Source organism: Anastrepha obliqua, chromosome 2 (assembly GCF_027943255.1).
Source record: "Anastrepha obliqua isolate idAnaObli1 chromosome 2, idAnaObli1_1.0, whole genome shotgun sequence".
NCBI lineage: Eukaryota > Metazoa > Arthropoda > Insecta > Diptera > Tephritidae > Anastrepha > Anastrepha obliqua.
In genome coordinates this window covers 37,717,945-37,730,988 of record NC_072893.1, presented here as the reverse complement: position 1 = coordinate 37,730,988, position 13,044 = coordinate 37,717,945, and the positions used below count along the sequence as shown (strand labels likewise).

Genomic DNA, 13,044 nt, shown 5'->3' with positions numbered 1-13,044 from the left:
TATGGACAACGCTGTATTCCATGCTCTCTGAGAGGCTGTTAACCGCTGGTGAGAACAGTGACGAACTAATCACAGTCAGGGTCAAGCAAGGATGTCCCCAGGGAGGTGTTCTTTCTCCACTGCTGTGGTGCTTCGTCGTAGACTCTCTACTAGCGTCTGTGCGCTAACGTCGGATAACTACCTAAGGAGGCTTTGCACGAAAGTGCAGAGGATTCAATACTGAAAGGTGTGACGCTTGGTCTTTCCGATGAAGTTAAATATCTAGGAGTAATCCTTGATAAGAAGCTGACTTGGGAGACACACGTTTCACTGAAGGTGAATCGCGCATTGAGGATTTTTCAGAGCCTTTGGTAAAACCAGGGGTCTGAAACCTGCTGTGGTCCTATGGATATACACAGCACTTATCAGCCCTATCCCCACTTACCCCTCTGTGGTCTGGTGGTGACGGAGCATGGTTAAGTCCACCATCCGGGAACTATACAGGCTGCTAAGCAGTGTATGGTTATGCATCACGGGTGCCATGAGTACAACCTCTGGTGATGCCCTAAATGCTATGCTTGATTTGCTCCCCCTGGATCTTAAGATACAACAGGAAGCAATAAAAGCAATGTGTAGACTCCATAAATATGGTTTCTGGCACGAAGATGGAACTTCGGGACACAGAGAAATCTTTGGGTTGCTATCTCAGCAGTATCCACTGTTTTTGGCACCTAAAGACGACCTTATACCCACAGTTTCATTTGGAAGGAAATTTGATGCATGCAGGGAGGTTTGACGGATATTTTCTTTACCGATGGGTCCAAGAATGAAATAGGGTCTGGAGCCGATAGTAATAAGTATCACTATGTTATGGGGGAAATGGCAACTGTTTTCAATCCTGAAAGTAGCCGAGTGGATAATTGAGAGGAGAGGGAGCGGGAATTTATTAAAAAATTCCTCTTCAAAAAAAATGTAATCTCTTTATGAGTATTGTATTTCAGCTTTCTCTTCTGGGTGTCAAGTTGATTGCATTTACACCGACTTTTCTAACGCCTTCGACAAAGTTTCACTTATGGTGTTGATCGACAAGTTCACTGCCTGGGTTTTCATTCTACTTTTCTGCAATGGCTTAAGGGGACAGATACCTGTAAACGGCCATATTTTCCCTGATTTTCATTAAAATTATTTAAAATGAAGAAGTTAATATATTTTTTTCAAAATTGCCATACAGTTTATTTATACATTAAAATAATATAAATTTTTATTTTTATTTTAATCATTTAAAATGGCGGATGTACACTCATTTCTTCCAGGAAGGTCGGGGCTTCTCATTCGGCGGGCATTGTAGCATCGGTGTCAGTGACCTGAACACAAAAAACCAAAAATTTTTTTGTTTATTAATGTCATAATTTCTATATGAATTAAAAAAAATGGAAAAAATGCTAAATGCTGCTAAAATGCTTAAAAAAAAACAAAAATGACTTTTGGTGCTTCGAAAAAATAATTTTTTCGAAAAATTTTTGAAAACTTGAAATTCATAGAAAGTAATATCATAAAAAAGATGTGTGAAAAATCTCAGGGAGATCGGTCAATAACTTTATCGTGTGTTTATCGGGTTATCGTGTGCGCCAATTCGAAAAAATAGTTTTGAGAAAAAAGCGTCTAAAGTTTGAATGCACCGTAACTATACCTCTCCCAGCGCTTGATCGCAAAGAATAGAGGCGTCACGGTTGACGATCTATAATATAAGAAATACTTAAATTTACGTTCTAAAAATTTTTTTCACATATTCTTAAAGGATTAAATTAACATTTTATGAAAAACCAAAAAAAAAAAATTTTCGAAATTTTACAGGTATCTGTCCCCTTAAATCCTATTTGAGTGAAAGGCAATGATGTTCAATCTGAATCTTTTTCGCCATTTCTGGCGTACCATTAAGTAAAGGGTGGCGCAAAATTAATCGGGTGGCGCAAAATTAACCATTCAACTTTTTACTAAAAACAAAAACTATTTTGAATGACGGAAATCTTTATTTTGACCCTAACGTGCTCCATTACTTGGCTGTTTGTATGCTGCAGCTGTCTAGCTCACAAGTGTCAAATATGATTGCCGTAGGACGATATTTGCAAATATTATAAATCTTTCCATAATTGATTAATTTTGCGCCACCTGTTAGCATTCTCGGATCCTATGGCTTGCACGTTAGCGCTGCTCAATTTGAAATCGGTTGAATAAGAAAGGTCTTATTATCTTTAACTTTTATTTTTTGCATTATCAGCGGAGGCATCTTCGTGCTTTGCTGGCATTCTAGGCAGATAATGAAAGAACGAACTGTGCAAAAAATGCAACGAAAGGTCTATTTGCGAATTCAATCCAATCTCAACATCTATCGATCTTGATATTTCTTGCCTAAAACAATTTTTACTGATATTTTGAATATGAAGTCCTAGTCCTGAAGTAAATAAATAAAGAAATAAATAAAATATTTGCCTTGGTAAAAAGTAAGAAACATTTTCTTTCTTTTGATGTCAATAATAATATCCATAAGTATTCAAACCATATTTTGAAAATTTAGTCCTATCAGATATTAAAGACCTTTTAGAAGTTTAACTGCTGAGCAAATAAAAACTGAGTATGCAGCATTAATACATATATAAAATCTGAAACCATACATATAAAATTTTTCCCGATACCTGTTACTGCCGCACGGTGTTATACAAGTTAACACGCTGCAGTCGCATTTGTTGCGACGCTCCCACGGCTGCTCGCTACACGTGCCGCAGTGTCAGCATATTTAAATTTCACAATGCAACGCAACAGGAGACGTTACCTGTTGCACAATTACATTCAATAATGCACCCGTGGGAAGTCAAGGCCAAGTCCGGTCTCTGACAAATTACACAACGACTGCGCCGCAGCTGGGGAATGAAGGTGTAAAGTAAGCGACCGTCACCACGTCCAGTTAGTGGAGTTTGAGACGGGTTCCGGGTTAGCTGTATTAGATTAAGTAATTTGTGTAGAATAAAAATAATTGTGAACTATTAAAAGAATTATAAGTGTTTCTTTCATGGGCAGCTGGCCCTTAATTTTTTTTAGTGTAACGGACCCAAAATCCGTAACTGGCGCCCGAGCAGGGACCCAGGAGTGTTAAAAGTGAGAGTGGATGAAATAAAAGAAAGTGTATTAAATAATAACAAAATATAAATAAAAAATCGATTGGCAAAATTAAAAAAGTGAAAAAGGGTTTTTGATAAACCTGCTCAGCAAAGAATTAAAGGATCATAGGGCGTAAGGCCAAGGAGAGCCAGAGTACGCTGAACATACAATAAAGGCGCTGATGAAACTAGAGTGTATCCTTGCAATCTGCCTCTGTGCAAACGCACAAGCATATGTTGTATCCAACCTAGATTCCCCTGTTCTAACTGTTCGTGATGGGTACGGCTGGATAATCAACGGACATTTCAAACTGGTCCACATCATCGACTTAATGCGCTACGAGAGGGTTGTAAACCGGCTAGAATACGAAACTGCCAGGATGAACGAGACCGATCCAATCACAGATGTCACCACTTATCAGTTACAAAAAATTCGAACTCAACTTGAGGAGCTGAAGGGTCCTACAGCCAAAAGACCAAAGCGTTCAATCAACTGGATTGGGTCAGCTTGGAAGTGGATTGCTGGCTCACCTGATGCTTTAGATTGGGATGAAATCCTGCGGAGCCAAAATGAAATAATAGACAACAATAACTTACAGTATAAGGTAAACTCTGAAATTTTCAAGAAAACTGAAGAGTTATTACAGGTTGTGAACGGGATTGCAACGGCCACGAACGACGTCCTGGGACGTACTCACCAAGCCAAATTTTCACAGGAGATTCAGCACAAACTGATGATTCTCAAGGATGACGTTAGTGAATTAATACGGGCATGTCAAATGGCCAAAGCAGGCGTAGCAAACAGCAATCTTTTGAATAAAGAGGAAATAAATAGCCTAATAAGCGAAATCGAAGTCCTTCCGTACAGTAACGTCGTCGAAGCCATTGAATATAGTGAACCATCAATCTACACGAACGGCACTCTTCTACTTTACGTGCTGTCCATGCCAAAGGTGGCTCAAACGAGGTTTAATCACTTGATCACGCGCTCTATTTTGAAGGATGGTCATAGAGTTGATCTGAAGTACAAGACAATCTTAATTAATAAACAGTTGACATATGGTATTAAAAATAGCTGTCTCCACCTCGCCACCGCCATGGTCTGCAAGCAGGAAGCCCTAGATTTATTGTCCGAAGATGAATGTCTACCACGTCTACTCAAGGGTGGGCAAACAAGTTGCCGCTACGTAATTGGCACGGAAACAACGGTTGAGGTGCTCAAGGAGGACACAATATTCTTGGATAATTTCAACAGCAGCATATGGTCAGGTAAAATACCTAAACACTTATCTGGCTCTTATATTCTGCAGATGGAGAACGAGACTATTACAATAAATAACCAAACCTACTGGAGTACTAGCAGCTCAGGCGTGCAGGTGCTCCCACCCGTGTTGTCCACCATAACAAATAGAAGCCTGGCAGTGGATCTCAATCTCGTCCACGAGATGACCTCCGGAAACATACGACTCTTGGGTTACCTGAAAAATAAAACCAACTGGTTTGCAACATCCGAAGCCCTAGGACTTATTTTGCTAATGGTCTTCATTTTGCTAATTTGGAGAAAGCTAACAACTGCAGCAAAACTTCCTGAGCTGAATATGTCGATACTGCAATCAAGTTCTCGGAACCGACCAAAAAACGTCACCTCTCCAAATCATGATCTGCGGGACGCAGATCTTTAGAGGGGGAAGAGTTAACACGCTGCAGTCGCATTTGTTGCGACGCTCCCACGGCTGCTCGCTACACGTGCCGCAGTGTCAGCATATTTAAATTTCACAATGCAACGCAACAGGAGACGTTACCTGTTGCACAATTACATTCAATAATGCACCCGTGGGAAGTCAAGGCCAAGTCCGGTCTCAGACAAATTACACAACGACTGCGCCGCAGCTGGGGAATGAAGGTGTAAAGTAAGCGACCGTCACCACGTCCAGTTAGTGGAGTTTGAGACGGGTTCCGGGTTAGCTGTATTAGATTAAGTAATTTGTGTAGAATAAAAATAATTGTGAACTATTAAAAGAATTATAAGTGTTTCTTTCATGGGCAACTGGCCCTTAATTTTTTTTAGTGTAACGGACCCAAAATCCGTAACTTACATTAGGGTGTCCGTTATTTACCAATTTGATTATTTTTCTTGCGACGCCCCCTAAACTTTTAGTTTTCCGTCTAAGAAAAATTATCAGATCAAAATCAGCTCTTAATATTCAGAATAAACCTTGCCCCAAACACGTAGCAATGGACAAAAATTGATGATTTTTTTCAGAAATATTAGTTGATTAGATACTATAAATGGAAAAATTTTTGAATAATTTTTACTTGGCTTTGGTCCATTGATTATTTTTAAATATAAACGTGAGAAGTTTACTATTGTACAACAATAATAATTTTGCTGCAAAAGTGAAAAAGTCTGAAATTTACACACAGTTCAACTTTAACTTCGATTAAGTTTTAAAGGAGTCAATTTATCGAAAACTAATAAGAGATTTTTTTTGTAGAGAGTTAAAGTTGCCATCAGAATATGTGTTTTTCATAGTTGTAAATTAGCAAACTAGAGAAAAAAAAGTTTATTCCAAAAAGTAGCAAAATCCCATGTTATGTAAATGGGGAATATATCGTGTTTGGGGCAAGGTTTATTCTGAATATTAAGAGCTGATTTTGATCTGATAATTTTTCTTAGACGGAAAACTAAAAGTTTAGGGGGCGTCGCAAGAAAAATAATCAAATTGGTAAATAACGGACACCCTATTATACATATAATAATATATTTGAGTTTGTGTTGTCAGCTAAAAAAATTATGAGTCCAAAATCTCAATTTGCAGGTAGCTGTTTAAACGTTTACGCTTTTCAGAGTTTTAAACTGAAATATGTAAAATCCAACTTTGATACTTTATTTATGGAGTTTGCAGAGTTATGGAGCTTTCGGAATTTTCATCATACATAATCTTTTATTTATATACTAAACATAATTGTTGAGTAAAAACCACCAAAACTTCACATAAAATGTTTATGTTTGTCACTACAGATGTGAATACATACCAGCTTGCCTGACTTTCCTATTCCAGTTCAACACATTTAATTACAACCAGTTCACTCCAGGGTGGGCTTAAAAGACCATGAAGTCGAAGTGCAAACCTCCAATAAATCTAATCTACAACCAGTTCATATTTTCATCCCACAGCTATTTGCGGTTAGTAGGTTGAGTGCCTACGTTTTTGGTATTTATTGGCCCTCTGATAGCTTTTGAAAATGCCCATTCTAATTATCGCTAATGCCTGGTTTCTAACTCCTGCAATAATTTACAAGTGTTTTGTGGTACATAACACAAAGGTGATAAGTGATTGCGGTTACCCGCATACCGTTAACTGTTTCATCGGTTTAGCTACTTTTGGTCAGATATAAATAAAATTTGGGTGAATTTTAGATGTGGTACCCCGCTGGAAAAAGTTGGAAGGTAAAGTAAAAATTGTTGACAGGCCAAAAACATAGCCACTGACTGCTGGATGACAAATTAATGTAAATTTGATCAACTCTTAAGTAAATTTTTTTCGGCTTGTATTTCAAAGTTTATTAAAAGCCGCATCTCATTCTCTATAGATTGCCTCGACTTGTTTGTCAAGTGATTCAAAAATTTTCTGTAAAATCTTTCTTTCATACACCCCAAGAGGCGCCTAATCGGATATTGACATTGTCCAAGCCTCTGGGTCATACGTTAGGGCTGGAATAATGAAAAAAATGTTAAGTTTTAGTTTTGTTCGTCGAGGGAGGATTTTACTGTTCAATTGCTTACTTAGCCCAAAGTAACATTTTTTGGCAAGAGATATTCTCTGTGTAATTCCAAGGCTGCTATTATTATCGGTCTAAATGCTGGTTCTTAGATAAACGAATCCTCTTACAACCTCGAAATCATAACTGTCAACAGTGGCGTGGTTGCGGATAAGCGAGTTTGTTTGATGACAGGAGGTACTTCGTTTTGTTCTCGTTCTCATTAAATCCACTCGGTTTGCTTCTTTATCCAGTTTGGAATAGGCGGAACTAACTGCGCCGTTGTTCAGGCCGGAACGCTCTTATAAAAAACTGTGCCTGAGCTATTAAGTGCTGCGGCTCGAATGACGTTTCCACAATCGGGTTAAGGAAGTCGCATAACAGTGAGTCACCCTCTCTGAAACCTTGGAGACGTTCATCCCAATCCTGACTGCTGGTATTAAGCAACGTTACTTGGCATAGCCGTATTGGCTTTCCGGGGATACCAAATTCAAACATCGCACCATACAGGCGATCGACGAAAAGATGGTGTGTGTCGATTCTCCTTTCATGGGTCTTTTCCAAAACTTGGCGTGTTATGAATATCTGGTCTATTGTAGATTTTCCAGGTCTTAAACAACACTGATAAGGTCCAATCAGTTGATTGATGGTGGGCTTCAGCCTTTCACACAATGTGCTCGCTAGAAACTTATAGGCCATATTTAGAATACTAATCCCGCGGTAATTGGCACAGATTGCAGGATAACCCTTCTTATGGATTGGACAGATCACACTTAAATTCCAATCGCGAGGCATGCTTTCATCCGACCATATTTTGCATAGAAGCTGATGCATGCACCTTACCAGCTCCTCGCCGCCATGTTTGAATAGCTCAGCCGCCAGCCCGTCGGCGCCCGCGACTTTGTTGCTCTTTAGCCGCGTTATCGCTATTCTCACCTCGTCATGATCGGGTAGCGCAACGTCAATTCCGTCGTCGACGATTGGGGTATCGGGATCTTCACATTCTCTGTGACATGCGCAGCTGTCTCTGTTTAACAGGTTCGAGAAGTGTTCCCTCCATAATTTAAGATTGCTCTGTATGTCAGTCACCAGATCGACGTCTTTGTTTTTACAGAAAAACGCCCCGGTCTTAAAATCTTGTGTAAGCCGCCGAACTTTTTGGTAGAATTTTCGGCCGTTTTTCCTTGTGGCCAGCACCTCGAGCTCTCCGCACTCACGTATTTCGGCCTCTTGTTTCTTCTTTCTGATAATACGTCTCTCTTCCTTTCTTGGCCCTCGGTAGCGATCCCACATGGCTCGTGTTGCTGCCATTCGTAGAGTGACCTTCTAGCATCATCCTTTCTTTGCTCGGCAGCATTGCGTCCCTCGTTATACCAATTGTAATTTCGGGCTCTGCTGCACAGAGGCGTGTGCGTAGTTTGGCTGCAACATCTAAATCACTAGAAGCGTGTCTTTCATCTATCACAACATGATCGATGTGGTTTCGTGTTCTCAGATAAGGAGACAGCCACGTAGCCTGTTGTATTTTTTATGCTGGAATCTGGTTCTGCAGAGTATCGTGTTTCGAGCTCCGGTGAAGTCGATCAGCATCTGTCCGTTACGGTATATTTCGTTGTGTATTGTGGTCCGACTGTGGAACCAAAAATTCCCTCCTTGCCCACCCTGGCGTTGAAGTCGCCAAACACGATTTTTATGTCGTGGTGGGGCAGCGCTGATAGGAACGTTCCAGGCGCTCAAAGAATTAGTCTTAGCGCACATCGTCTTTCTTTTCTGTTGGAGTGTGGGCACAAATGATCGTGAGGCTGAAGAATCTTGGTTTGATGCGAATTATTGCGAGACAAGAGGCGCTGCTTTGTTAAAAACAGAGGTCTTTCGAAGAAAGTATATTCACGCTTTTTTGGGTGAAAAATCTATGTATTGATGATAATTTGCGGTGACAGCATGATTTTTTGTTTTTAAATTAGTATTCGGCGATTTTGCTCCCAACCCACAAGCCGCACCACATAGTGAATTTCTTTTGGTACACCGGTGGTTGCTGCTGTACTTGTGCACTGGTGTCACTTCAAACGCGACAATTTTGCTTAATCACGAAGCCATTGCGTGAATGATTGGCAGCCTCATCCCTACAGAAGCTACCCAGGATTAAAAAATAATACACAGATTCAGTCCTGCTTTGGAAATGATTTGTTACAATTCGTGAATGCATAAATTTGTATATTTTGAAATTTGAAGGAATACTAAATGAAACTGCGTTATGACTTGCTAAATGAACAGTCACAATGTCAAAGTGTCTGCTAATTAAGAGAAGGAGCTAAATCCGAAGCTCATTTGTGTTGCGTATACGCAGTGTATGGCATTTATAGAAATATTATCACAGCACAAACTCATCTATGTGTGTATGTGTATTCGTGAAGAAGAGAACAAGTAATTAGGAAAAGAATTCGTGTCAAATATATGTTTGTATATACATATTACACAAACATTTGAGTTTAGTCGGAACACCTACTTATAAAATATGTAATCCCATGGCAGTGCTAACATTTAATTTGTTTATAATCATCACACATAAATATTACTGTCTGTCGTGTAGGCCAATCTTGCCTCAAAGCCACTATATTGTTTGTTTTGCGTGACTTAATTTGGCTCAGGGCAACAGAACATAAGTTGCTTCTGGCACGTTCGTCCCACCGCTGTGCAAAAGATCAATTACTAATTCTGGAAGCGTCTGTTTATGTGCGTGCGCCCTTATTTACTACGAAAAAGATGAGATTTAACCATAAACACATTTTACATCCGTGGGAAAGATAGGAGCCAGCGTTGCGTAAATCATTGTCAGCAACAGGTAAAACGCTTGCTAATAGAAATTGACAGGGTAAATATTTATTACTAATAGGACTATGAATAAGTTCGTGCGGTTTTACAACAGATGGCGTAACTTGATTATTATTCCATCGATCCACATTTCCAAACATTCATTGGAGAGCTACTGTCGTAAGGCACAAACGTCAGTATAAGTTTTTTATTTGAAGCGTAAACAACAATATTTTTACCACACTTGAAAATGTCGAATTTCGTGTCAAATAATGTGTTTTTGCGGGGAATTCTTCTTCATTATTTTAATATGAAGAAAAAAGCAGCCGAAAGTCATCGTATCTTGGTGGAAGTTTATGGTGAGCATGCTCTAGCTGAGCGAACGTGCCAGAAGTGGTTTGCACGCTTTAAAAGTGGTGATTTTGGCTTGGAAGACGAAGAACGCGAGGGTGCGCCGCCAAAGTTCATGGATACCGAATTGGAGGAATTGCTCGATCAAGATCCGGCTCAAACGCAAGAAGAGGTTGCAAAAACTTTGGGAGTTGATCAATCAACCATTTCCAAACGTTTAAAAGCCATGGGAATGATCCGAAAGGTAGGCCATTGGGTGCCGTATGAATTGAAGCCAAGAGACGTTGAACGCCGTTTTATGGCATGCGAACAACTGCTTCAACGGCACAAAAGAAAGGGTTTTTTGCATCGAATTGTGACTGGCGATGAAAAGTGGGTCCATTACGACAATCCAAAACGTCGGGCAACGTATGGATACCCTGGCCATGCTTCAACATCGATGTCGGCGCAGAATATTCATGGCCTGAAGGTTATGCTGTGTATCTGGTGGGACCAGCTGGGTGTTGTGTATTATGAGCTACTGAAACCGAATGAAACAATTACGGGGGATGTCTACCGACGACAATTGATGCGTTTGAGCCGAGCACTGCGAGAAAAACGGCCGCAATACGCCGATAGACACGACAAAGTTATTTTGCAACATGACAATGCTCGGCCACATGTTGCACAAGTGGTCAAAACATACTTAGAAACGCTCAAATGGGATGTCCTACCCCACCCGCCGTATAGTCCAGACCTTGCGCCATCCGATTACTATCTCTTCCGATCGATGCAACATGGCCTGGCTGACCAGCACTTCCGTAATTACGATGAAGTCAAAAAATGGATTGATTCGTGGATTGCGGCAAAACCGACCGAATTTTTCACAAAAGGAATCCGTGAATTGCCAGAAAGATGGGAAAAAGTAGTAGTAAGCGATGGACAATACTTTGAATATTAAATTTGTAACCATTTTACGTCAATAAAGTTTCAAATTTCGAAAAAAACCGCACGAACTTATTCATAGTCCTATTATATAAATAGGTATTTATTGCATCGATGCTTCTTGTAGTTAGTGTGGGTAGTGAGATAAAAGTGTCGGAGAAATGAAGGCACTTATGTTGCTATATATAAGTTCATCGCTATATTTCTCTCTCCTTCGTATCTACTATTTTTTTCGAATTTTCAGAATACTGAGCGTGAATTTTCAGAATACTGAATTGTTAATCTTTTTTTATCGCTGCCTGCCGTCAAGTCGCGGACAATCTCAGAGGACAACGCCAGCTTATAACGAATAAGGATTTCTCAAGAGGTGTTTTACAGTGCTTTGTTTCAAAAAGTTTTTACTTAATCGCTTTTGGCCTACCTGTTCGACTGAACATATTTTCAACTAACTTTTCGATGAGCCAGATATTTAGGGTTTTCAGCATAGCTAAAAACTTAATGATAACATAGGAAAAAAATGAATAAATCTCCTATGCAGCGAGCGGTTGCAATATAAATAAAAAATAGTTTAAAAAAACTAAAAAACACGCTTTTATTGCTAATCGAACTAAAAAGTAGAAAATAAATTTTAATGACAAAGAGACCTTTAATGAAGTAATAGCAAATCGAAGGATCAGTCATAGTCAACTACCTCAGAACAGAATTATAACAAAAATTAAGATACAAATAGAATAATTCAAATTAGAGTTAAAAGCGTGGGATGCATTTTGCAACAGAGTAAGTCGTAGACTCCCAAAATCAGTAAGAGTAACTCGGAGAGTGCAGGCATGCGCAGACCGCGAGTTAGCTCTGTCTTTCTTACTCTTGTACAGAAGATCTACGATAGTCATACTACTGTGGGCAAAAAGTAAGGTGAATTTATTTGTCAAACTTCGCGGGATTAAAATTTCGCTCTAGTTATTTTTTTCATGAGTTGGCAGCACTGTTAATAACGTCTGGGCCAACTTTCATGCGAATGTCATTATCAGTAATATATTTACGCTTGTGTCTACCAAACGACCAAGAGTGCATTTTTCGATTTTTACAATGTCTGATTTGATTGAGCAGAGAAGTGCCATCAAATTTTGTTTGCGGCAAGAAATTTTGGCTGCGGAAACGTTTAGAATGTTGCAGAAGGCATTTGGTGATTCGATCATGTCGCAGAAAAATGTTTATAAGTGGTACAAAGACTTAAAAGAGGGCCGAGAACGTGTTGATGACTTGGAGCGCTCCAGACGACCATCGACGTCAACAGATGACCAACACGTCAATAAAGTGAAGGAGTTAGTGCTCAAAAATCGTCGGTGGACTGTTAAAGACCTTACTGATATGATCGGAATATCAGAAGGATCTGTGAAATTGCATTTTGAAATACCATTTGGGCCTATGAAAAGTCAAATCTCGTTTGGTACCGAAAACTCTCAATTTCTTGGAAAAAAGTCGTCGCGTTGATGTGTGTGAAACAATGATTCCAGACTATCAGGAGAAGCTGAAATGCATCATTACGGGAGATGAGACTTGGATTTATGCTTGCGACCCTGAAACAACCGACCAATGAAGCGAATATCGTGCTAAAGGCGAGGCCAGACCGAAAAGAGCACGTCAAAGTCGTTCAAAAATAAATGTCATGATGACAGTTTTTTTCGATTTTCGTGGAATATTATTTGAGCGTTTTGCTTCGTTTACGTGAAGCAATTCGTCTAAAAGGACCAGAATTGTGGGCCAAAAACTCTTGGTTTTTGCATCACGATAATGCACCGTCTCACACTGCACTCGTTCTTCGTGACCATTTCGCCAAAAATTCCACGCATATCGTTTCGCAACCACCGTATTCGCCTGATTTGGCTCCGTGTGACTTCTGGCTATTCCCAAAACTCAAGAGACCACTCCGGGGAACGCGTTTCGCGTCGATTGAGGAGATAAAAGCTGAATCGAAGAAGGTGCTGATGGCTATACCGGAAATGGACTATTTGGCATTTTTCGGGGATTGGAAAAATTGGCATAAGTGTATTTCATCGAGAGG

The 13,044-nt window shown here is 39.8% G+C and overlaps 2 protein-coding genes across 2 annotated transcripts in view; both read left to right on the top strand.

The window, feature by feature from the left end:
- Nucleotides 1-13,044, top strand: part of LOC129238993 (allatostatin-A receptor-like) — a 123,417-nt gene that overhangs the window by 47,921 nt on the left and 62,452 nt on the right. The gene's annotated exons all lie outside the window — the stretch shown is intronic.
- Nucleotides 3,515-4,816, top strand: LOC129238089 (uncharacterized). The gene has a single exon (XM_054873128.1). It carries the CDS (start codon nt 3,515-3,517, stop codon nt 4,814-4,816), a length of 1,302 nt encoding a protein of 433 aa, XP_054729103.1.